Raw genomic sequence first — 26,506 nt, 5'->3', positions numbered from 1 at the left:
CTTTGAAAGCCATTTTATGGGTGAAATATAATTTAACAAATTCTTGTGAAAATTTTCATGACCTTTTAAACGACAGCAATCTACTAAAAAAATTCACTCAAATATGCCAAAGAATAAAATAATACTATACATAATTTTTAATGTATTATATTTGTAAATTGTACTTATGTTGAAATTTTAAAAAATATATTACAATACTATTTTTGCATTCTATGAAAATTTTTGTTGCTCCATGTAGACCACATTTTTAATCAACATCCCCCCTCCCACAGGTCAATGGTGTCCCGCTTTACCAATGTTAAAATCTGGTCACCTTACATTAGAAAGAAAATAATGTCTGTTACCACATTTTTGTTGAGGTTAAAATTACCAATGATTTAAGAATCCTCTCTGGTAAGGCACCCTTCAACCTTGCACCCAATGGCTTTAGCATCAACTGAAGATCATTAGCATACTTTCATTATAAATATTTTCTAACATTTAAATGCATATGTTAGTTGGGGTTCTTTTGTGAATAATTCTAATACAGTGATTAGTTCATTTATGGTACCATTATCAAAGACTAAAGCAAAGAGTATGGGACAAATATCGTCCTTTCTGCAGTTTATTCATCAGCTTTTTCAAAACAATGATATCATTCCCCAAGAACTTCCAAATATGATGAATAATTGTGTGTATGTATGCCTATATATAATTATGAAATCGTAAATGTTTAAGTATTTGATAGTTTTATTATTATTATAATTATCATCATTAGTAGTAGTATTTGAGGCTCCTGTTGTCTCTGTTTAGGTCAACAGGCAACCTTTAGCATTCCTGTCTTATGATTTCTTTGCTTTTTTTAAAACATGGTGTATTGGTTTTTTTATAGGTTCTTTGGGAAATTGGGAGCTAAAAACAGTGAGAACAAGAATTAAGAAAACGTTCTAAAATTCCTGTGGTGAGGACTGCCAAACTCTTTTTAATTTTTTCAAACCATTGAATTCTTCATTATGCGACCTATATGTTAATAAGACTGTTACAATGATTTTGAAATATCTGAAAATAATTACAGTCTATGTATAGTTATGCCACTATTTAAATTTCATTTAGGGACAGCTGGTTTGACTTGATTTTAAATTCTAAAGGAATACTTTTTACTCTTTTATTTGGTTTTTTAACTAACTAGAATATGTACATGACTAAATAAAAAAAATTATGACATGCCAATTCATAGAATTTCATTTTCATACCAGTTCATACTTGTTCCCTTATCTCTTCCAAGAAGCAACTATTTTGAATTTCCTCCTATCGCCTGTGATGCTTATGTAAAAACATGTGTGTGTTTATTCATATTGCACAAGACTGTCCTTTATAATGAAGTCTTGAAATCAAGTTACCTCCATACAAAGGAAATTTACTATTCCCTCATAATTTATTCGATCAACCCCCAATTAATTAGCATCTAGGTTGTTTCAAGTTTTCAGCTATTCCAAATAACGCATCAATAAATGCCCTCACGCATACAAACTTTTGTATTTTTGTCACAATAACTTTGGAAAGGATTCTTCAAAGAGAGATTGGTGGAGTCAAAGGAGAATCCTTTGACAAAGAACGTACTTTTACACGTGTCAATTCAGCCAAGAAATTGTAGTATTTAAGAAATACAGAGAATAGAAAACAAAGTTTTGCACTGCAATAAAACACTTATGCAGAACAATTTGTTAGTTGGATTTAATTCATGGAAAAAATTAACAACCTTTGTGGTCTCTAATCCACTAGGTCTTAGAAAACAACAGGAAAAATTAAAAGTCATCTGTAAATCTGATATACCAATGTATGCACGTGGGAGGAAAGTATTTATGAGTTTAGTTTTAATACAGCCAAGAAAGTTACAATATTGCATAAATAAATCCCTTTACTCTTCTCAGCACAGTCCGGCCCAATAAAAATGAGTTTATAGCATTTAATACTTAAATAATAGACTTGAAGTATTTTTCTAAAGTGCTGGTAATTCTAAAACTTTTCTACGTGAGCCCCACTATGATCCAATTTTTAAATGAAAAGTGAAATGTATATTTTCCACTTCCTTTTGTGTCTACACATCTTATAAGCACATGCTTATATTGTTATTTCGGTTGATATTATCTTCTGAAATTAGGAATATTTGCAACATAGTGTTTATATGCTGGACTGCTAACCCCAGGTTCAGGATTTGAAACCACCAGTTGCTCCACTGGGCAAAACCAAGGTTTTCCACTCCTGTAAAGACTTCCAGTCTTGCTAACCCATAGGCGTTGTTTAACCCTGCCCAATAGGATTACCATGAGTCAGAATCCATCTGATGGTGGGGAGTTTGACTTTTTTTTTTTTTTGAGCCCCAAGGACTGGTAATTCAACATATTTATTTTTCGATTTAAAGAACTAAAAGAATTCAATCTTACTAAAAATAAACAGTTGAAGAGTAAACTAAAACTGATTCACATTTAAGTAGTGGTGATGTACAAAAATATACAAATATAAAATAACTCATATCAATAAAAATTGATGAACACATCACATCTGATTTGTTTCTTTAATTTACCATATACTTTTTTCAGACATCACCATTAATGTTATAAACATTCACAAAATGACATTCAGGAATAATAGTTAAAATTGTGTATTCTGAGTTCTCAGGTTTCTATTTACAGAGAAAGCCCTTTGGGACTTCTTCCTTTCCTTCGTCAAGGCTAAAGACAAAGACAAAATCAAAATCAAAACTTTATGTCTCCAATATACAGGGTACAATACATCCCCACTTTTTGTATACTTACAACTTAATCTCATCACATTTTAAGGATTATAAAGTCAAATACACTTTTTATAAACTTAGCTAATAACATTGTACTTTTAAAACACAAAGTTAGAGCAATATATATTCGTAGTTATCGAAGGATCTTTATAAAGTTCATAGAAACAATAGAATTAAAAGATAATAGAATTTTCCTGCAATTTTTTGAAAATCTTATGTAATAAGTACCTTACACTCATTGCCATTCAGTCTGTCTCAACTCATAGCCACTCTATAGAACAGAGTAGAACTCCTCCTTAGGTTTTCCAAGGTTCTAAATCTTTAAGAAAACCATGCTATGTCAATTTTCTCCCCTGGAGTACATGGTGGGTTCACATGTCAGCACAATGCATAAACCAGCACTTCACCAGGGATCCTTTATATGTAGTTACTCATATACTTGTGTGCACGAGGGTACATTAAAGAGATTATGGAATTAAAATTCATTTTCCATGAATTGTTGGAAATTCACACACACACACACACATAGGCCTTCTGACAAAACTAATCAATACTAAAGTTCTATTTATTTACAAGTACTCTAGAAATATCAGGACAATACTAGTGAACTGAATAAATAAAATATAACCTCATCTATGATCTTTTTATGATCTAGTGATTTCGAAAGATCTAGTTATTTTAAAATGAAATAAGAAAAAAACCCACTACCTCTTTTGCAAATTCTTTTGCAATCCTCTGTTAACAAAGTTATTGCCATTTCCTCCACAGCCAGGATAGGGGAAAGGCACACAAGCTTTCTGTCTTGGATTAGCATAGTAGTGAGTCACATCGACAGAACACAGTCCCTCACCTTTTGGACTGTAACATAATGATGGGCCTTATGAAATAGGAAGTTAAAATGATAAATGCTTGAATATTAGAATTAGTAAAATGTGATTATTATTAAAGCGAGTCAAGAAAAATGAATCTCAAGGAAACTTCTTTGCGAAGCCAAAAAATATCAAACTACATCATTTTAGGAAGTGTGTTCAAATTGAATGGATGTGCTATACTTTAGTAATTCTAAATTTTCATAAACCAGAAGGCGTTTTCTGAAGTTCTATCTTTGCATAATTTTGAATAAACAGATATTCGACCATAGCTCACTGCCACTGAGTCCATCCTGGCTCATTGCAACCCCACAAGACAAGGTAGAACCACGCCTGCGTGTGTCTGTGACCGCAGGAGTGGAAAGCGACTGGTGGTTTCAGGTTGCTCACCTTGGGTTTCGCAGCTGAATGTGTAACCATTACACCACCGAGCTCAAGACTCAGCCATAGAGGTGAAGTAAAAATAGACTAAAACTCAAGAGATAGTATGTGACATGATTTTGTCAACATGCTGTGTTAGCAATTTTATGTTACATATTTTAGTCACCACCTCTTCCATTATGAGCAAAACAAAAACCCAACCAGTTCCCACTCATGGCATCCGCTATGTGAAGAGAAGAACTGGCCCATGGAGTGGTCTGACGGTGACTTTTCCACGACTAACCCGAATCTCTACCACTTACATCCTGCAAGGACTTCTGCTCAGTAGCGCATTCCCGTCCAGTTGACTCAGAGTGAGACGGTAGTGTTTCTTGAAGCGCATCGCTACAGCTTTTTCTCAAACTCTCACTGCCATTGAGCATTGCTGACTCACACTGACTCTCGAAAATAAGCTCGACATGCCCTGTGATTTCCAAAACTCTAACAATGTACAAGAGAAGAATATTTCCTCTTTCTCCTGGAAATTTCAAACTGCTGTCCTTGTGTGCAGTCATTGTATCTTTTGCCTATCCATAAAAACCCATCACCTCTGGTGGGACAGCTAATAAGCCCATTGAGTGGATTTGAACACACAGAGCCCTATAGTACAGAGTAGAACTGCCCCATAGGGCCTCAAAAGCTGTAAGTCTTTTCGAAAGCAGACTGCCTCATCTTTCTCCCACAGAGCAGCTGGTGGGTACATTTAGTGTCAAGTGCTTTAACCACAGAGCCACCCCAACTAACCATTGGTAACTTTTCAGCGATACAAACAATAAAGAAAGCACCAGCAGTAATCACTGTCACTCCATTAATCCAAGATTTTTCAGAGTCAATAAAATATACCTAGATTCTCCGCCAGACTCTCCCTTTGTTGTTATTTTTAAAAAACTTTTGTGTAGTTACCTATGTCCCTGCTGTGTATGTTGAAAAATGCCTGCCTTGTCTCCAAAAACATTAACTACTGTCCCAGTAATCCACTGTTCCAAGAACTGCAATGGGAAAGAACGAGTAGGTAGGGAATGTGGAGAAAGAAAAGACGGCTATAGATCTGCTTGTGCAGCAAAGACTATAGGATCCAACTAAAGGCGTGGGCAAGCAATGACTCAGCTTTCACCATCTCACCTGTATATTCTCCACTGGCTCATATTTATCACTGCTTTCCTACAAATCTGAGGTTATGGTATCCATTAGTAAACACTATTTTTTAATAGTGCCTCTGTGCTTTGAAAATAACTTTATGAGGAGATTGAATAATTGAGAAACACTTCTAAAGATACAGTGGAGAAGAGGGAGGCAGGAAAAGTTTGAATCATGACTTGGTCACTCTCCAGCCCTAAGGACCCGACAAGGCATTCAGTTCTCCCAGCTGCTCTCCTCCCATGTAAATACAGGGATGCTAATACTTTCTCACAGGGCAGTGAAGTGAAGATTAATCAGGAGCCCTGGCGGTATAGTGGTTACACAATGGATGTTGAGGCGCAAGGTCGGCAGTTCCAAACCACCAGCAGCTCCATGAAAGAAAGACAGAGTTTCCAACTCCCATAAATGGTTAGTCATGGAAACCCACAGGGGTTTGCTATGAGTCAGCTATGACTCGATGGCAGGGAGTTTGTAGGGTAAGCGAAGAACGCACCCAAATTCAAACTATGCTAACTTCTCATCAAATTACTGACTTTTCACCCCAAAGTCTCAATAAAGAAATTTCATACAAACACCATGAAGCTCATGCTTACTTCTCCTTGATACGCAGAGTCTCATACATGCAGCTTTGTCTGGGAAGCTGTTCTCATTGCCGAGGCAGTTACCAGACTTGACTTGTTCACATGTCATGGATTTGAGGTTGAAATAATATTGCTTTGTGGCATTTTTACATGGTTTCTCACTGACTTCCAGCAGGCAATTTGGGGGAACTTCTAGGAAAAAGAGGGCAATAAAACAATGTTAGTCAAAACAGCCTTCTAACTCTCAAAGATGTCTTTTCAGAAACACCTGGGGGGAAACAAATCATATTTAGTAGTAGTGTAAGAAACCCCCAAACACCAAAAACCAAGCCGGCCGACATTGGGTACTCTCCACCTCATATTGACTCCGCATCGGATTTCCCAGGCTGAGCCTTCAAGCGCACAGATGGCCCCGTCTGTCTCTCAAGGAGTGGCTGGTGTGTCTAGCAGTTGAACACCTAACTCACTGTCCCTCTGGGACTCCTGAAACACCCAAATCTAAGAGTGCATATCCAGAGCTGGCTCCGCTGTGATAGATAGTTCAAGTCTAAGTAGAAAAACCTTTCTCTCGGTGTCCTTTGTTTTTGCATAGGATGTTAACCAAAGGATATTCATAAAAACACACAGTTTCCCCTGGCTCAGTTACTTTAAAGTCCCAAGTTCTGCTCCTTGTCTTAACTCATATAAAAAAATAGAATATAATTATAAAAGAAAACAAGCAAAATAAGTATCCCGGGATTTTCCATTGTATATCTCTACTCAAGACATGTTTGGTTTCAGGGCAAAGAAAACCTTTTATGTTTATAATGAACTAGATGCAAGTTTAATAATAAACCCCACCAAGAAGTATTTCAGACTGATAGCTGGTACGTACTAAGAAATAATGTTCTTGAGGGAGACTAAAACCCTCAGCTATCGAACACAAGATACGACAGAAGAGCATTTCTCTTGCACCCCCAGTAATTGCCTTGGGTGTTTGAGTCCCCATCAACGTGAAGAAACAAGTCTTTTCCTGAGTTGCTCACGGGAAGTTGAATTGAGTCAGGCAAAAAGTTGCCAGCAGAGAGGATCAGTGTCCGTGCCTATAAAGCTGTCCTTACTTTGGGGCAACTCAATGTCACGGAGACTTACTTAGAAAATTTGAGTTAAAAGTTACTTAGAGAAAATGGGATTTGCAGAGTTCACTAGTCCTCCTGCAAGTTTCCGGTGAGAGGGGAGGCGGGCACTTACTCTCTATCCACCCGCAGGCTTGTTTACAGTCCTCCTCCAGTATGAAATTGTTGGCATTGCCATGGCAGCCCCCGTACCAGAACTGCTGGCAGCTCTGGGTCGTCTTGTCATAGTAGTAACTGGGGAGGCGGGCTCGACAGGGCCCTTCCTCTGGGGGCAGGAAGCACACCTCCAGGCTGTTGCCTACAAAAAAAGTAAGCAGAGAGGAAAAGCCAGGGGAAAGGGTCAGGCACATTTGCAGGGAAGGAGAGAGGAACTTCTCTTGGGGGAGTGGAGTTGGGGGGGAGGGGGGCAACCGCCTCCAAGAGACCCAGTGGAAACTTCCCAGTGGTTCTGAGCGCGCGCCATGGAGCCTGAGGAAAGAGCCCAAGGGGACCCCGGGGCGCAGTGGGTTCACCAGGGTGCTTGGGGCAAGCTGGCCCACAGGGTCTTTTTCGCTGCAGGAGCAAAAGGAGGCTCTTGGCTGAGTTCTGTACCGTCTGGCAGCGTGGCAAAACCTCCCAGTGCAGTCCCCAGCAGAGACACAATCAGCAGCCCCAAGGGGCACGCAGGATTCATTGCGCTGACGTGCGATGCGCCCTTGGGGTGAGGTCCTGAGAATGCTCCCTTGGTAGCAGGGTGCTAGGTGTCCAGCCCGAGGCAGCCTGGGTGCTGGTGCGGTGAGTGCCCTATTTATGCGGGAAGAGTGTGTTTCCGAACCGGCACGGGGCGGAGCTTGTTTGCACCGAGCCCAAGGCCTAGGGCTGATTCAGGCCTCCCTACTTCCTTGGTGATGGAAAGTGTGTGTGCAGGCATGAAGAATTCACGAACCATGTTCAACTGTCTCCCAAACTTTCTGTTGCGATGAGGCAGAAAGGTCACATGGTGTGCTTGTGGCAGTGATGCGAAATCCTCCTGAAGCTAAGGGACCTGACCTGCTGCGGGTGATGGCACAAACTTCCCACTTGGCAGGTCGCCTTCAAAGCCTTCATCCACTTCTTGCAAGTCAAAAGCAGCCTTTAAGAACTGAAAGTGTGGACATCCTGGGCTCATGATCCTTCAGGGTATGATAGTGCTATATTAAATAAAATCAAACTCACTACCAGGGAGTCTGTGTCGACTGGCAGGAACTCTACAAAAGTCTGAACTATATTATAATTGTGTGTGTGTGTGTGTGTGTGTGTGTGTGTGTGTGTGTGGTCCTCTATTCAACAGATCAAGTGAATGAGTAGACTAAATATTTCTTGCTTTTCGGGGAACACCAATGAGACTTTACTGGAATCTTCCTAGTTTCTGCAAAGTCCTGAGAAGCACAGGACTCAAAGAAGTTTAATATTCGGAGGTATTTTTCATCCCATACCCCCTATTATCCTGACCTTTGTCACAGAATCACAGTCCCGGGAAGACGGTCCGGAGATGCTCAGAGCCATTTATACTGCGGGCTTCCGTGACCAGAGCTGGCAGTTACAAATGGCAGCTGAGAGTGTGACTACAAACAGCTCTCCCAAAGGAAAGAATAGCAAGTCAAATCCTGCTTTGTGTAGCCGGCTGGTTTCTTTGGTGCAAATACTTCCAGTAAGCTGCTCTAGAATGTCATCGCAGAGACAGTCAACCCGTTTAGAAAGGTCACATTCATAGAAAAATCATAATAGTAGGGAAATCTTGGGAAACAGAACTGGGTAGGAGATTGGGTGGCAGAGCTGGGGAAACAATGTTCCAAGTAAAATAGATTGTGTTGTGCAACTATTCTTAAGATGATTCAACTATTGAATTGTATAATATGTGAATTATATTAAATTTATATTATATATAAAACTTGAAAAGAAAAAAATATCGCTCCAAAATATTGTAGTTGCTTTTGTTAGGTACCATGCAGGGGCTATGACTCAGCAAGTCTATGTAAACCAGAACAAAACACTGCCTGGTAGTGCATCATCCTCGCAATTGTGGTTATGTTTCAACTCAAAGATGAAGTCACTGAAAATACTTTAAACTCAAAAACAACAAACTCACTCACCCCCGTCGAGTGGGTTTCAACACATAAAGACCCTATAAGACAGAAAAGAACTGTCCTTGTGGATTTCTGAGACTAACTTTTTATGGGAGGAGAAAGTGTCATCTGTCTCCAGTGGAGCAACTGGTGGTTTTGATCCACTGACCTTGTAGCTGGCAGCCCAACTCATGACCCACTGTTCTACGGGGCTCCTAAAAAAGAAAGAAAAGATTTGTAAGAGAGGGAAATTTTACCATTTATCAAGATCATATTTTGTTGAAAAGTTAAATTCAAACTTACTCGTTTTTCTATGATTCAATATAGTTCTAAGTTGAACTAAAATAAAGTTCAAAACTCATGCTAATTTTCAGTTGACATGCAATATTGACAGAGTATTGCTGCATTTATTCATTGTACTCAGACCTGGCTCGTTACTTTTTTTCTTTTTAATTATTCTTTGCATCGTATATAAAGAGAAAACTTGAATCAGGGCAGGTATTTGGGGAAACTAAAGGGCAAAGCTTCAAAGCTCAGCAGCTTCCTCCTCCAACGTGGGGAGCCACATCCTCCTTCGTTTGTTGTCTGTTCTTAGCCTGGAAGGTACATTGAAGCTTGCTTGTTCACTTTGAATGACCCTGTTTGTGGGATGTAGAAATATTTTTTTCCAGGGTCTCCCCCAAATATATGCCAAACCCAAGACGCTGCATGCTACGCATGGTAAATGACTGTACACTAGGAGGTCCATGAAAGTAGGTCAGAGGTTATTCTCCTGAAGGGTATCAACCAGTCTGACTAATCCCAAGGAGGGCCCACTCCCTTCTGATACTGTTCCCTGGAAGGAGAGCCCAAAGGCAAGCCCAGGACCACTCAAGGATGACTAAGTTTAGGTTACTATATTGAGTCTAGGATCTGCCCATCTTGCCACATGTGCACCCCTATTCCTCTCTTTACTATTGTGTGTACACCCCTATCTCATCCCCCTCCTATTGCTTGTATTGCCTATGTTACAACCCCTTTCTATGGCATAGGTCATTATCTGGAATCAGGGGGCTTGCATGCCCCCAAAGATATATAAGCTTCGGTTAGAAATAAAACTTCACGAGAGCTCTCTCCTGCCCTCTCATTTTGCACCTCCACATGTACCATCAAGAGGAGCTGAGGTGAGCATGCTACCATGAAATGTGTCTGACTTCTTTATGTTACTCTCTCTCTCCCATCTCTCTCATTTCTCTTTGACTTTACGATAATTTTTATATAACTTAACCATATGATTGTGCCTACCGAACCCGCAATTAGTTGTGGGGGGCTGGCTGCCCCAACACCTGTTGGCATTTAAAATACCAGTGACATAGCTTCCACCATCACAACAACACATAAACTGCCACAGTAAGGCAAATTGACAGCCAATGGTGGGTGCATTTGAATCGTGGTGCTGCAAAAGAATATCGAAAACACCAGGTACTACTCAAAGGACAAACGGACTGGTACTGGAAGAAGGACTACCAGAATGCTCCTTAGACTCAAGGATGGCGAGATCAGTCCCCAGAAAAGGACATCATGTTTGGTAAAGTGGAAAGACAGCGAAAAAGAGACTCAATCGGCTTCAGCATAGGAACAATTGCAAGGATGCACAGGGCCGGGCATGTTTCCTTCAGTTGTGCATAGGGTCGCTATGGGTCTGAGCTGATGCCATGGCAACTAAGAACCAAAACATTAATGGGAATACAAGCTTCAGAATCCGAGGAAACACAGGTTTTGATTCTTGTTACATTCAGACACGCTTCAGTTCCTAATCTGTCAAGTGGGGCAATAACGACTTCATCAGTATATCAGGAGAATAAAATGGGAAGTGCCTAGAGGGTCCAAGGTCGTTGCTTTAGCCCCCTCACACACAGACACAGATCTAGAAAGTTCGGTCCTTATCCCCACTTATTCCAGGTCCCACTGTGGGTCTGGACTTGAAATTTTCAGACTGAGCATGAACTAGAATCAGGAAGCTGAGCAACAGGAGCTTCTGACCTTCTATCAACTTCACTCTCCAGCAAAGCTCAGCAGCTCTCTCTGCAGAGGAAAGTGTCCCAGCAATCAGACATCACTCTGATGGCTTCTTCTGGGGTCATTGAGCTTTAAGGCTTTCCGCCAACGCAGAACACTCAGTCCACTCAGGGCTGCTGTGTAATGAATGGAGCGGGAGTAGGAGAACAGAAACAGGCTTTTCATCCTTCTGGGAGTGGAGTCTACACACAGGCAGAAACCAGTAACCAGTAAGGTTCTCCGTAATAGGTTAGTGTCTTGTTCTTTCTCTATACCGAATCAGGTACATCTTCAATACCACCGAAGGAGAAAGATGAGACTTTCCATTCCCAAGAAGAGTGACAATCTTGGAAACCCACAAGGTCAGTTCTATTCTGTCCCACAGAGCTGCTGGGTCAGAATCGGATTGGCAGTGAGTTTGGTTTTGGTCTTAATACCTTTCTGACCAAGGAGCAGACACAGGGAAGAAGAAATAAAGATAATTGACAATATTGGGTTGAAATAAAAGATTGAGATAGTCAAACCAGATGTAAGAAGGAAAGCAATTCCTCTTGATTTCAGAATACTAAAGTGTTTCATATCCATGAAGAATATCTTCCAATAGCTATTGGAAGAAACGAATCTATCTATCTACCTATCTATCATCTATCTATCTAATTTGCAGATACATGCACCTTGTAAATTGGCATGTGCAGAACTCCTTCCTCTATGGAGGTGTTTTCATAAGTGCCGTTATGGTAACTTTGTTTTACATTTTGCTGGGGGAAAAAAAGAAAAATCTCTTGATGGAAGGAAGCTGTTGGTAAACAAACGTAGAAGTTGTGTGTTAATTGCACCAAACACAGGTACTTTGACTTTCAGTAGCCTCGTTGCACAGTGGTTAATCCTTTGGAAGATTGGTGGTTCGAACGCAGCTGCTCTGAGGGAGAATGATGGGGCCATCTACTTCCATAAATATTTACAACTTTGAAAACCTTATGGAAAAGTTCCGATTTGGAATACAGAGTTACTAAAAGTCAGAATAGGTTCTAACTCAAGAGGTTCTTTAACCCTAGAGAAGCTGGTTAAGCATTCTCAGCTGCTGTCTTGGGCTAGCATCAGCCTACAATTAACCTGTCCTTTCTCTCCTGATAATCTTTATTATGATTTTTTTAGCCATTTTTCCCCTGGGAAATTATCCCGCCTCAACAAGTATCAGTTATGACCATATCTGATCTGCCTAACATGCACAGAAAGAACAATCACAACCCACCGTTGACCCCAGAACAAGAAGAATTTGATCAAGAAACAAAACACTTCTAGAATAAAGTCACCAGGCCAACTTGAACTATATTTAGGAGTCCAACAGGCCATTTCCTGATCAAGAAACATGACCCTGCCCCAATGCATATTCACGGGCTTTTCTCAAAATCCGTTACATATTAATAATCCTTTTAATTTACTTCCTGGTGTACATACACACATTTACTAATTTACTTTTTTTCAAGGGATTGCCTTGGTGACTGGTTTACTCCTTGTTTAGTCAATTGAAGTAAAATGTTCATCTTTCATTTTCAGCTAATCTCTGCCTCTTGTTTTTAAAGCTGCAAAGAGAGAAAAATGGGTTGGTAACAAACCCAGTTTCCCTTTGGTCATCAGAATCAGTCACACCAGATAATATGGGAACATTCTTCTTTGTCTTTTCATAGGCCTGAGAAACCCTAAGAGGTTCTTAATATTTTTACTAGTGGAGTTAAGAGATCACTCCTCTCTTTGGAACTAAGATGTGCATGTCGAAGGAGTACAAGGTTGCAGGGGCAGGAGGCAAACATTTTGCAAGTGGGTCCTGGGGATAGTAGTGAGTGGTTCCACTTCCACTTCCACCCCTTGAATCTTGGAACCATGAGTCTTGCCTAAGGGAGAACCAGCACCATGATTAAATGCTGGTTCAGAGCATAGACATCCTCTTAAATAATATTTCCTTAACCCTCCATGGTATTGCCAGGGAACTGTCATTGTCATTGTGTCTTTAGAAGGCCATTCTATCATTACATCAAGCTGCTTCAGACTTGAGGAAGATGCACAGTAAGAGCAGTGAACTCCACGAGCCCATTGCCTTGCTTCACTTACTGGGAAGTGAGATGGGCGTTTGGATCATGTCCCCGTGTAACTTACTTGTAATTGATGGGCCACAGTGACACTTTGGGTCTCTTGGGGTTTGTGTTACTTCAGAGACAGTGTCTAGTAATCTCTACAAAGTCTGATTATTTCCGTTTCCACAAGGAACGGTCCCTCTTATAAAAAGCTATAGAGTCCTTTGCGGAAGGTGAGGAGAAAAATCAATACTAGGCATTTTTGGCAGTGGAGTAAGGTCCTTTTCATGACAACAGGCCTTCATTTTTGGGTCTGTAGGCTTCATTCAAGGGTACGTAGGCCTGTAACCTGACTCAAGTCCGAGAATTGACTGAGGGGTTGTGACTCTCTATTCTGATGATGCAAGTTAGACTGCCTTTCATTTGACCTAGAATTCTTCCCCTTTGTACAAATCAAGTAAACATTCAGCAGATTCCCCATCAATTTCATTCCTAGGGACACCAAGGTTAATTAGCCAAAGCCATAATTACATATGAGACACACTCCTAGCATGAATGCTTTGACTCCTCTACTCATTATGATATCCATGCCCACCGTTTTTGTTTTTTTTTTGTCAAGGAGGTGCCACCATGTGGCCCTGCCACCATGGAAAGCAATATGCCTCATTGCAGTTGTTGGTATTTTTAGGAACCTTCGAGTCAGTTCTGACTCAGAGAGCCCCTATGTACAACAGGACGAATCACCTCCCAGTCCTGAGCCATCCTAACACTTGCTATGTTTGAGCCCATGGTTGTAATCATGGGGTCGATCCCTCTCCTCAAGGGTCTTCCTCCTTTGCTGCTCTTCTACTTTACCAAGCATGATGTCCTTTTACAGGAATTGTCTTTCTTGATAACATGGCCAAAGTGCAGGAGATGAAGTCTTGTTATCCCCAGTTCCAAAGATTATTCTGTGCTCTTCCAAGACAGATCTGTTTGTTCTTTTGGCAGCTCAAGGTACTTTCAGTATTCTTCACCAGTAACACAATTCAAATGTATTCATCCTCTCCGCTCTTCTTTATTCAATATCCAACTCTGACATGCATAGGAGGCATGGTAGGTGCCTTGATTCAGTTCCTAGAATCTTCACTGTCAAACCTGACTTACATAAAATAGGAATGACAGTTCAAGTACGCTGAGACTTCCTTCACAAATGTATTCCTCACTATTGTGGTAAAGGGCACATCTTCGGGGTACTCCCTGGATTTAACCTGATAAATCCACTCTTTTGCCACATTTCCCCTAAGCTTCTGATGACTTCTTCTATAGTATAATCAATGTAGGTCTGGCACTCCAAGTTGATTTAGTGTAGGCAAACGCTTAATCCATTCTAACCTCTCTGGCTGGGACACTGAATGGAGAATCTGTGCTTATTGGGCCCATATCAATAAACTCATACCCATCCATCTTTATGTTTCCTGCACTATCTCACACTCTTCATAGCCATTCCCACTCATTTTCCTCAGGTTTCTGTTTGTGCATATTAAAAAAAAACTTTAAGTAGCTATTTGTAGTGTAACGTACCTCCTTCTGGGTCACACTTTAGATCTTACTTCTTGGGGCTTTCATCTACTTACAGGTTTAGATGCACAAATAAGTAGTGGAGGTGGTTCCTGGGGACATTCTGCTATATCCAGTGAGACACCTGTCTCTGGTGATGCCCCATCACTGCCCACAGCGATATCTCAGGCAAAGACTCTGCCTCCACAGCCAGATTCATCTCATTAGAGAGGGGTGGAAGGGGGAAGGTGGTTTACCTGAAAATGATGGAGTGATTTCTTAAGATGAGAGTCAGAGAGCTGGTTCTGTTGGCAGGAGTGATTCAATAGAATTTAGGGATTCCATGTCCCCAGAGTTCTAATTATCTGCCCATATGTCCCCATTCCAAGTCTCAGGATCCTCTTTTCACCAATCAATGCCTTCACTTGTACTTCAAATACCATAAGATTTTGGGAATTCAATTGGCAGTATAATTCAGTCCCTCTTACAATTAGACTCTGAGTTTGGTTTACAGCAATATCAGTTCTGCTACGATTTTAAAAAGGCTTTTCCCCCCCAGGACACAAAAGCAACTCTCAGGTCTGGAGTGTAGTGTTTGAGCTGTAACTGATCCCATTCCTTCAAAACGTTGTCAAATGATCAGATTCTTTATATTTGTAATTCTGAAAAAGTTGTAAAATATTTCAAACAAGTCCCTGAGGTCTTGTTTCTCACAAATATTTATCCCATTTTTGGTGATCTTTTATGTATTTTTATTGTCATCTCATACCATATAGTAATTAGCTGTGCCCTCTTTACTACTGGAGATAGAATTATCAGAACCTCAAGACAAGCTACATTTGAGAACAAATTCAGAAAACCCATCCCTATGATTTTGTTCCTCCAAACCATTCTTGGAATCAACTGTCTTAGATTGGGTCCTCTAGAAGATCAGAACCACTAGAGGATAGATAGATGATAGATAGATAGATAGATAGATAGATAGATAGATAGATAGATAGATAGATAGATGGAGATAAACTTTATTTACTTACACTCATATACTCAATCTAGGCTACACCTCTAAAGGAAGTACCCTTTTAACTGATGGGATGCTTACTTCAGAATCACAAAATGGAGAATGATTACATATTATCTACCAACTACCGAGAATCATGGCCCCACCATGCTGACACGTGACTTTGACGCTCATAACTGCTATTGAGAAGTTAGAGATTTGAGTCTCCTCAGAGGTGCTGGGGATTTGCTCTTGACAGGACCCTTCCTCTGGGGGCAGGAGGCAAGCCTCTGTGCTATTGCCTCTAACAAAGTCTGAGGAAAGGAAAAGAAAGGGGAAGGGTTCAGACACATGTCCAGGGAAGGAGAGAGGGAAAAATACTTACCCTTTTGTGATTTACAATGTAGACTGAGATTTTCTTTTTAAAAAAATTTTAGATAGTAATATTAATCACCTTCTACTAACAAGACCACTAATGGATCCCGATGTGTAGTTTGAAAATGCTACCCTAGAGAAAAGGCCCATAAAATACAGCCTCTGGGACAAACCCTGACTGCTTCCTGTTTTGTTTTATCTTTAATAAAGTTTTATTGGAACATAACCACACTCAACCATAAATATGTCTACATTTATTGTATATGGCTGCTTTTTCATGCAAATTGACACCACTCAGACAGTGTGGATTGCAAAGCTTAAAGTCCTTTATGAAAAAGTTTAACGTCCCCTGATCTAATGGCTTATTATCTCAATAAAATCATTTATGACATTACCTTACATCCATGTTGACATATTTAAAATCAAGAAGGATATTTGTCAAGGTTGTATCTTCTCACCAGACTTGTTCAATCTGTACATTCTGTACATAAAGTTGACTCTATTAACTGGACTTGATAAATGTAATCGTGTTTGCCTTGACTGTGAATTCCTAGAATGCAGGAAAACATTGGCTGAATTTGTTCATTAAATGTCACGTTTACAGGTCCTTATTCCATTTATTGAGTCAAATTGAAATGAATAATTTTAAAATATTACTCTCTTGGAGACTTACAGGGGCATTTCTATCCTGTCCCTTGGCATCATAATGAGTCAGCATTGACTTGCTTACAGAAGAAGGGATGCCCAGGAGGATGATTAATACTGTTCTCGAGTATAAAATGACAATGATGACTCTAGAGTGAACCAGAGAAATATATAAACTATAGATGCAAGGATGGATTTGGGACTTGCACTTAATTCTAGCCCCAATTTAAGAACAATTATTTCTTATTACATGGCCCTGCTTGATGCTAACCATCATGAAGAGATTACTGAGGCTATGGGTGCTATAGCAAACTGTGGTGAGGAAATTAGATGGTGCCTAGCTCTCTGAAAGAATAGATGTCTCTGAGGTCTTAAAGGCTTGTTTTAAAACAAGCAGCCATCTAAGTGAGGTGCCAAAAGTTCACATGGAAGAAGCACACTAGCCTGTGTGATCCAAGGATTGTAAATAATATAATCCAAAACTCAAGGAGGGAATGATATCAGAGCTTAAATTGTGAACATCTTATTTGGAGGAGAATATGGAGGACAGTGGAATCCCAAAATCCATTTGCAGGATCCACACATGGATTAAGCCTCTGGTGAATCCGTTCCAGTGACAGTTGAGGGACGTGAAGAGTTCTGTCCTCAGACAGAGAACATTGCAAAGTCAACGATGGTAGACATTGTTAGGCCAAAATGTATTTTCTTTTCATTTGATCTTCCTTTTGACACTTTTAAAGATGTTTCAGGTAAAAGAAGAAGAAGAAGACACGTGGATTAAGCCCCTGGTGTATACCCTTTACCCATGAACCAGAAATGTGAAGAGCCAGCATGCAGAAAGCATTGGAAAGTGGATTATTGAAAAAGCAGGTAGGTTAAAATTTAGCATCCTGTCATTTGATCTTCCTTATTATCTACTTAAATTTGTTCTAGCTTTAAAATTTTTCTGCTTTTCAATTGAGGTTTTTATGCTTTATTCTGTGATTCAGCAAAAGAAACGAAGTTATAAACAGGTACTTTGAAAAGGTATGCTGAGAAAACGATCAGAGAAGCTAGATGGTATGAAGAAGAATGTGGAATCAGGTTTGGAGGAAGGCAGCAAAACAGAGTCAAGCCCTCAATGAGGTGGATTGACACAATGGCTGCAACCATTGTGAGGGGGGCGCAGGACCGGAAGGTGCTCCATGCGAGGCTACACAGTGTCACTATGACTTGGCAGCAATTAGATGGGACCTAACACCAGGTAGGTGCAAAGGTGGCAGAAAGAGATATACGAGTAGAATGATAACCACCGAAGGTCCATAGGACTGAATAAACACCCGAGAATAGGTCTACACAAACGTGCTCAACTGATTTTAGCAGAGGAGCAAAAGCAATTCAATGGAGGAATATTGCCTTTCTAATAAATGGTGCCAAAGCAATTAAGCAGACACCGGGTTATCAACAGCTTATTACACGTTAAATCTATACATCTGCCCACTGCCTACGAGTTGACTCTGACCCGTAGTCAACCCTGTATGACAGCTAACTGCTCTGTAAGGCTTCTGAGACTGTAGAATCTTCACAGGTACGAATGTCTGCCCAGCAAGTAGCCCAATATGCCACCTAGGGCTCCTTCCTCTAGGCTTCAGAAACAGTCAAAACTCTTGTGTTTTGGGGGCCCACCCGTGGTGCATATGCCCTTCAAATTGCAGGAGGAGTTTGTGACTACGCAGCAAAGGATTTTTGCATCTTTCTTTGGCCCACACCCGGAGCAATGCAAAGACAGAAAGGAGAGAGATATAAGTGCTCACTAAAAGGCCCTTTTCTTTAAAGCCAGAGCCTTTTCCAAGGGATCTGAGCAGGCCACGTGCTCTGGCACGTGGCACCTGTGGGCTGAAAATCACAAGAGCTATGGTTCCCCACTGTGTTCTTGGCTCTCGGAGGGTAAGGAAAAGCGGTGTTTTGCTCTGGGTCTGTCAGAAAAGACTGGTGAAAGAATTGCAGAAAGTCAAGTGCGGATGTCAACCGCACAGCAGAAGTCCATTCGACCCTGCCCTCCTCACCGCCAGCAGGTGGGCCTGGCTGGGCCACTGCACTGCGGGAGGCAGGAGGCTCTGCCTGAGCTCCAATGGTCTGCTGGCCTCCTTCCCACTGGCAGCAACACTTTGCACAAAGGGCTGAACGATGGCAAACCAGGGCTGTGCCAATGGAGACCCAGCTTGGCTTGGCTCCTCACTCAAATCATTTGACGGTATCCATGTTATTCTTAGGAATTCTACTCACTCCGTTCTCATGATTAAATTAGATCAAGCACATTCCAGAGGTCAGGACTTGGCGCTGTAACCAGGTGAGCCTGGAAGCAAAGAAAGCTGGGCTGGAGTCTTGATCTAACAAGCTATCTATCTAATCTTTTGGTGATTCACTTCTAAAGCATTCGAAAGGTGACTGGAAGAAATATAAAAAGTTAACGTATGACGAACGCCCTCTTAAATCGCCAACACTCGTGTTCTGGAGACAATACTTTATTTGAGGCATCAAGCACATACTGAAAGAGGTGAGTCATGCACAGTGAAGTCTGTACTTCCATAAGTGAACATTTGATAATCCCTAGCCTCTTAAAAGTGAAGGGTGTATAATAAGCAAAGATAAGAAGCACATAACCATATCTATCGGGTGCTTAAGAAACTCTCATTTAAATTTCATTTTTTCCTTTCTTAAAAGGCTTGTCGGTTTCATTTGGAAAAACTACAGCAAACAAATCCTTCCAAAGAGATGACGTTTCTCCCCAGAGTTATTTAGGAAATAATGCAGCTGCCTTTTTCTTTAAAGGGATTCTTGTCTTCTGGAATTCCCTTAACCAAGGGATCCTCCCCAGAGCGCTCTTCAATATAGTTCTTTATTTCTTCAGAACACTTAGACACCTTGAGCAAGAACAAAACAAAAACAAACAGAGGGAAAAAGTATTAGGTGAGGCTTGTGCAACCTGGTTACCGCCGCCCTTGAGTGAAGCTCATATGATTGGGAGTAAGAACTATTTTCCAATGACATAGAATTAGTAGAGTGCAACAGAGAGTATACATAAATAATCAACATAATATGTATTTCTTACTATTGGTTAAGGTTAAAACATTTTTTGAAAGGCACTGCAGAATCCCAAGATAACCCCCAGCAATCTCTATCCATTTTGCCCATGATTTCCATCCTCTGCTAAAATACAATGATGACACCTCTGTACTGTTTTAAGGAACTCTGGTGGCGCTCTTGGATGAGCCTTGGCCTGCCAACTCCAATGTCATATATTCAAAAGCACCAGGCACTCTCTGAGAGAAAGGTGAAGCCATCGGGCCTGTGAAAATCCGTAGTCCCTGAAGCCCTCAACAGGGTTGCTCAAAGTCAGAATCACCTCAATGGTGGTGAGGTTATACTACTTTGGAAACTAAAATACACCCCACTTCAATTTTCCACCAGGAGGCCTGGCGGTGCAGTGCGTTACAGGTTGGGGTGCTAACGGAAATGCCAGTCTTTACGACTCCCCATCCATTGTCCGTGAGAGCAAGATGAGGCTTTCTCTTCCTGTAAGGGTTTAGAGCCTTGGAAACCCCAGTGAGCAGTTCTGCTCCATCCATAGGGCTGCTATGAGTCGAAATGTATCCCATGGCCTTGAGTTTGAGTTTGTTTTTTGTTTTTGTTTTAATTGTTCTTGTTTTTGTTCCATGTTCCTTGTTAATAAACAAGTAAAGCCAAATGTTTTTAAGCGTGTCTGGTCCAATTCCTCCCTTATTATGGATATGTACTATGTTCAGGAATCCCCTACGATGATGGAACCATTGGAGAGAGCACTCTGGAAAGGCCGGAGTTCCATTCTGTATTTCTGCTTAGAATTTCTGTTCAGCCGGCATGCAGTTACTGATCATAATAAAAGACTGATCTGAAGCATTTCTAGGCTCCCCTAAAAGTGCTGTGTTTCTTCAACCAAAGTAAACATGTCTGAATGGAGAAAGGACTGAATAAATCATACAAACAAGCAAACCAACCTGATGTCATAGAGTTCGTTTTGACTCATGGCAACCTAATGTATTATAAAGTCGATCTGTTCTATGGGGTTACATAGTTTCTTTCTAAATTTATCTTTAGTACACGGAGTCTAAGAATGGGGGTGGGGTGAGGAAGGAGAAACAAAGAGGTCTAAAGGGATTTGTGCCTTCATAAAAGCCCTACCGGCAGCAATAAATTAAAAGTAAGACTTACAGAAACAACAACAAAATTCCATGGAGACCTCTTAAAATAGGGACAGAATTCTCACTGAATTTGTCATATGCACTAATAACCTTAAAAAGAAACTTAATGATGATCTCTAAGACATGTTTGCATAGGCGTCCCAGAATGTATATAATTATTTACTCTTGAATCTTAAGTTCACACTACTGAATGAATACATTATGCACACATATAAAAAAGAAACTGGAAATCATAAAATGATGAGATTTTAACTTAAATAAAAAGATATTTTTAACATTTTCATCTCACACCTCAAAGGCTTGCTCTTCACATGCCAGTGTGGAGGTGACAACCCTGAAATTTAACGCTGCTGTGTCATGGTGTAGCTGCGACTTTGGCAAAATAAAAATCTTCTCAAGGACGGTTCTTTCAGTTAATATGTTCTGCCCAGTACAGCAGACAGAGTGTGCACATTCTCGATACTTTCTCAGAATTGGGGATACAGACACCCATGACCTGGGGCCGGGGTCAGCCCAGAGATCCTCCTGGTAAGGTTCATGTTCCCCAAAGTGAGTTTATACTTCCAGAGCCTTCATGAGACTTCCAAAAGAGGCTGTAACCTTCCCACGTGAACAATTACACCTCTGACGCCCTTCCTCTCGTGATCAAGAGGATCTACAGGCAGATTTCAATCTGTAGGTTCTATATCCTTGGTCCGTGCTTAGTTGTTAACCTTAGCAATCTATGGGCAGAATAATAGGCCCGAATAACCAGGCCAGAGAACAGAACCGGGTCTATCGCTGCATCTGTACTTTTACATTGGGGGCTGGTTATAAAGTCTTCCGGAGACTCAGGGTTCATGTATTTATTCGAATCCTCAGTGGCACAATAAAATATGTTTGAATGTTGTTACTAGGACTTAGATGCCTCTCCCTCCATGCCCTCAGCATGTCGCTAAGCAGTTTCTTCCCCTTTGCTTACGCTCAAGGGTGGGAAAACAGATGCCGCAGGGTGTGCCCTGGATGCAGGAAGATCGTGTGAATGCATGATCAGTTTCACTTCCACAAGTTGGCTGTGCCCAAGCCTCTGTCCAATATCTACTTTAAAACTTAAAATAACCCCAAGACACTTGTCTCTTGTTGCCTCCTATACATCCTATACCCACTCACTGCCTCACAGTCCACGCCTACTCCTCACCACTCTTTAGGACCCAGTCAAAACTACTCTCCAGCGTTTCCTAGGTTGGAAATCCTTTACAGGAGCAGCTGAGTCATCTTTCTCCCTCAGGGGGACTAGTGGGTAGATTTGAACTACTGACCCTAGCCATTAGCAGCCCTAGGTGTGGCCCGGCACACCACCTGTTGCCTATACTGAAATATAGAATTGCCTTATTGAGACATTGAAATATTTCATATTTGGTATCGCCGTGATCCCTGGTGTTTGAGTGGGCTCTCCCAAATCTCAGAAGAGCAGGAATTTGAGAGTAAAAGGTTAAGTTGAAGAGATGCTGCAAAGGCAGAACTCCAAAGAGCCTGCATGGCCAAGTCATCCCTTGAAACGTGCACCCAGATAGCAAGACTCTCGCCGTTCAAGGCTTTAGTACGGCAACTAAGCAGGAAGGCAAGTGGGCTTATGAACAAGATTTGCCTAATTTCCATTGTTTTTCACAGTGTTTCTAATGCTAAAATCATAAAGAAGAATCAACTCAATTTTTTTCTTACTGTGAAGGAAAGATTAGGCAATTTTCCTTTAAAAGCTTATCCCTAGACTATGAGCTGATCGAGTAAAGAAGGAAGAAAAACCCCACTGCCAGTTAGAAACGGAAATAAAACGTACAGAAACTCTAGTAAATTTCAGTGGAAACTAATTAATAATGGGCCACCCCTTCCCACTAAATGTGTAATCCACGTCTATGCTCTCTTTATAGTTTTATCACTAAAAATATTTTCATGAGTACCTTAGTATACATAAACCTATTAACTCATAAATAAGTAAATACCACTGTCCTTGTCAAATTCTGAAAATCTATAAACCATCTATAAACTGGACATTATAAGGAGCTCTGATCTACAAATGCCTAACAACAATTCCTATGTTTTCTCCCCTGGGCCCAGTGGGTTGCCTGCAAGTCACTTTGGAGAACCTGGAGAAGTTCAAACCCTTAAACACTACACTTTCAGATATTAAAAGCGATTTTTTTAAAAAACTAAGTAGCAACCAGCTTTTTCCTACAACTGAGTTCATTTATTATTGATATATATCGATCACACTAAGACACAATTTCAACCTGCTTTTAACCTGCACAGTGCAGTGGCATTGATGACATTCATCACGCTGTGCAAGCCACACAACTGGGTTTTGATGGCGTTTTAGACGGCACGATACTTTATCCCTCCCCCCCGCCCATGTTTGGCTGTGTAATCTTTAGGACATTTGACTTTAAGTTACTCCCCAATCCTTGCTCGCTCCTTGACCATCTAAATGGCCCTTTCCAGGCACAGCCGAAGCCCCTTTTCAAGAGAAGCTGCCAGAGGACAGCCGGTTCTGTTCTGCGCTAACGAACCGGGATCCGCTGAGCCTCCTTTCGTTTTACAAAGGATTCTGGAACAAGCAAGTTACCTGTTGTCTCTGCAGCTTGACTTCTTTGCGAAGTTGTTCAACCTCCATTTTCAGTTTCTCCTTCTCTGGAAGGTCTTCGACGTGCAGGGCAGGCATTTTCGCCCCAAGTCCAGGGCCCGGCAAGAGCGGGGGACTGGAGCGGGGAGGGACAGCGAGGGACTGCCCTTCCCGGAATCGCTGCGGCGCCGCCCACCTCCGCCCGCCGGCCGCCGGGATGTGACTGCTCTGGCTCCGGGGTCCCCAGCGGGCTCCCCTGGGCTGGCGCTTCCTCTCGGACGTTTCCTCCCGTCAGCCCTGCCCACAAGCCGGAGCCTAAAACCCCTGGGCCTTTTCTCAAGTGTCCACCACCCCAGGAGCCTGCCTCTCGGGGTGCCTTGAGTGTTTGGTTTGGGGGAGCCCCAGAGCAGCCTCCCTCTGTGGGCGCTGTCCGCAGGATGCTGGGCCCCGGCAGCCCTGGCTCTAGGACCAGCCACGCCTGCAAGCCACCCGCCTGCAGGGTTGGGGCCCAAAGGGCTGGCGCTCCCCTAGCCAAACCTTGTACTGTGTTTGTGAGCCTCTGTCCCCAACCCCAGTCCCCAGTCAATCACATCCTGGTTTTGTTTGTGAAGCTAGGAAAAGGAGGACATGGCCCAGCAGGAAAGAATGGCTGGTGACCTCTACCAGAGTTTTATAAACACGTGGGCTATAACTTGTCCCCAGTTGTGAGGGTATTTGGTGCAGTAAGCGTAGAAGCCGGGGGGAAAAGGAAACTAGCCCTTTATCTCAGAGATACATCAGTGCCTGTGGGCCTCTATCTGTTCCATCTAAAATAGATCTATCCACTAGTGGGACAGGGGCGGGGGGCGGCATCTAGGAGGCAGAATCAGGTTGTAAGTATTGTTTATAACTCGCATGGCCATTTGGCTCTCATGTAATAATTGTCTCGACAGCCTCCGCACTGGGTCTCATTTGTCAGGAGGCCGATTTGCAGTGGCTGGTAGGATAAGAATAAAATTGAAGATTGGAAGCGGTGGTCTTCAAGCTCTTAACACATGCCCTCCACTCCGGCTCCCCTCAAGTGTTTGGGTGACACTTGACAACAAAGTTCTGGAATTTCTGATTCGAACAGCTTTTTGGAGGGAGGCAGTGAATTTGACCGGTACTGGTTTTGTCATATCAGGAAGGCAGTATTCATTGTAAAAATCAAGAGGGGCACTAGACTTGGAACGTGGGAACATGCACTATATTCTTGACAATCTTACCCTTTGTTTGTAAATTAAAACCAAGTTATAGATGTTACAGAGACTAGAAGAACAATCAAGCACGTCTGTCAGTACCCTTCCTAGCCAGATAAATATTTCTCTCCAGAGATAACTTCCTGACTATGAAGCAAAAAACAAACGGTGGCATTAACTGAACTTTCCCTTTGAAAACCAGTTGGAGTGAGTCGGTTCCAACTCATAGAGAGTCCTTGTGTTACAGAGTCAAACTGGGTTTTAAATGTTAGGGAAGCAGATTGGCAAGCCTTTATTCCACTGCACTACTGAGTAGGATCAAACAGTTGATTCTGACTCTATGGTACAGAGTAGAATTGCCTCAGTGGATTTCTGAGGCGGAAAAGCAGAACACCTCATCTTTTTCCCGTAAAGCAACTGATGGATTCTATCTGCTGACTTTGAGATTAGCATCCCAATTTGCAATCCACTACGCCACCAAGGCAGTAGCAGGCAAATGGTTTGCCCACCCAGGGACTTCAACACCCATAAATTACTTTGTATTTTGTATTACGTCATCGTTCATCACAGGCTCCACCAACTTTTCCAGAAGGAAAAGATGAGCTACGTAAGGAGTATTCACAGAGCCTTGGCGGCTTAGTGAGTTGCTTGTTGGGCTGCTAACCACACAGTCAGCAGTTTGAGAAGACCAGCCACCCTGCAAGAGAAAGACGAGGCTCTCCACAGGTCTACCCTGCCCTACAGGCTCTCTACGAGTTGGAACACATTTATGACAGAGACGCTGAAGGAGTTTTTCTTTCTTATTAGTTTCTAATTATTAATCTAGGGACATGGGAAAGAGAAGGATCAGCCAGGATATATTCGGTCGCTAAGTGTATTTCTGTAACTATAAATGACCAGTTACTTTCACAAAGAAAAATGGTTAGAAAATTCTTTTTCATTGTTTGGGATACCACACATTCCAGGATCTTGTAGGCCTGCAGAATTCAGATCACTTGCCAAAGCTTTCCCTGTTAGGAAGCCGTATGCCAAGACGAAAACCACATCCGTTTCCAGAACTGCTGCCCTTTTATGCTTTCTCATTGCTTAAATATAAAAAGTTGGCTACAAGTAAAAACTAAGTGATTAGCATTAGTTGTTAATTTGAATGTGGCCTAAATTAATAAACTCATGATTTAAATATAATTAAGATTATTTAATGTATTATTTATTGTTAGCAAATATAAGTTGATATTATTTAACTTATGTTTAAATAACTCAATTAAGTAAATAATATGAGTATGTCTGCTCCAAACTATAAGAATAGAATTTAATTTGGCCCCAAAATTTCTTCCCTGTGAAAACTTCCAGTCAGATTCAGTGACAACTACTCATAAATCCATATTGGTTTAATTTTTCCACAGTCTTTGGAGATGTAAGGAGCCCTGGGGGCCAGTGAAAATTGGGCTGCTAATCAGAGTTGGCAGTTCAAAACCACCAGCAGCTCTGAGGGAGAAAGATGAGGCTTGCTACTCTTGTAGAGTTATAGTTTCAGCAACCCCCGGGGGCAGTTCTACTCTGTCCTACAGCGTCTCCCTCATGCAGAGGATTCTGGGGGCAGGGAAAGGTGGGAGGCAGTGGGGGCAGCGAAGACACCCACGGCTCTCCCTACTCTCCATGGAGAAGGGTGGGGAAGGCAATATCTGACTAGAACCCACACCGACAATCTTTTCAAAAGGAAAAATGATATACTCCACGTTCTGGTTTGTTAGCTATGTTGTTAAAAAGCCATATGGGAAACACCTTTCAGAAAGTACTGAAGGCAGTTATCTAGAGTTGTTCAGAGA

General features: G+C 41.6%; 2 protein-coding genes across 2 annotated transcripts; both read right to left on the bottom strand.

The window, feature by feature from the left end:
* Nucleotides 1-2,621: 2,621 nt before the first annotated feature.
* On the bottom strand, nucleotides 2,622-7,571 carry LOC101654395 (tissue factor pathway inhibitor 2-like). The gene is made up of 4 exons (XM_045288626.1): nucleotides 7,490-7,571; nucleotides 7,014-7,196; nucleotides 5,796-5,975; nucleotides 2,622-2,711 (listed from the first exon to the last, which is right to left on the bottom strand). Exons 1-4 carry the CDS (start codon nucleotides 7,569-7,571, stop codon nucleotides 2,632-2,634), a joined length of 525 nt encoding a protein of 174 aa, XP_045144561.1. The 3' UTR covers nucleotides 2,622-2,631.
* An 11,564-nt stretch (nucleotides 7,572-19,135) lies between these two features.
* GNG11 (G protein subunit gamma 11) lies at nucleotides 19,136-23,658 on the bottom strand. The gene is made up of 2 exons (XM_004702661.2): nucleotides 23,467-23,658; nucleotides 19,136-19,550 (listed from the first exon to the last, which is right to left on the bottom strand). Exons 1-2 carry the CDS (start codon nucleotides 23,560-23,562, stop codon nucleotides 19,425-19,427), a joined length of 222 nt encoding a protein of 73 aa, XP_004702718.1. The 5' UTR covers nucleotides 23,563-23,658; the 3' UTR covers nucleotides 19,136-19,424.
* Between the last annotated feature and the right edge of the window lie 2,848 nt (nucleotides 23,659-26,506).

The sequence above is a fragment of the Echinops telfairi genome, unplaced genomic scaffold (genome assembly GCF_000313985.2).
Source record: "Echinops telfairi isolate 266 unplaced genomic scaffold, ASM31398v2 ScPeMD7_23;HRSCAF=83, whole genome shotgun sequence".
Taxonomy (NCBI): domain Eukaryota; kingdom Metazoa; phylum Chordata; class Mammalia; order Afrosoricida; family Tenrecidae; genus Echinops; species Echinops telfairi.
Note: the sequence above shows the minus strand (reverse complement) of the source record. Positions and strands in the feature narration are given on the sequence as shown.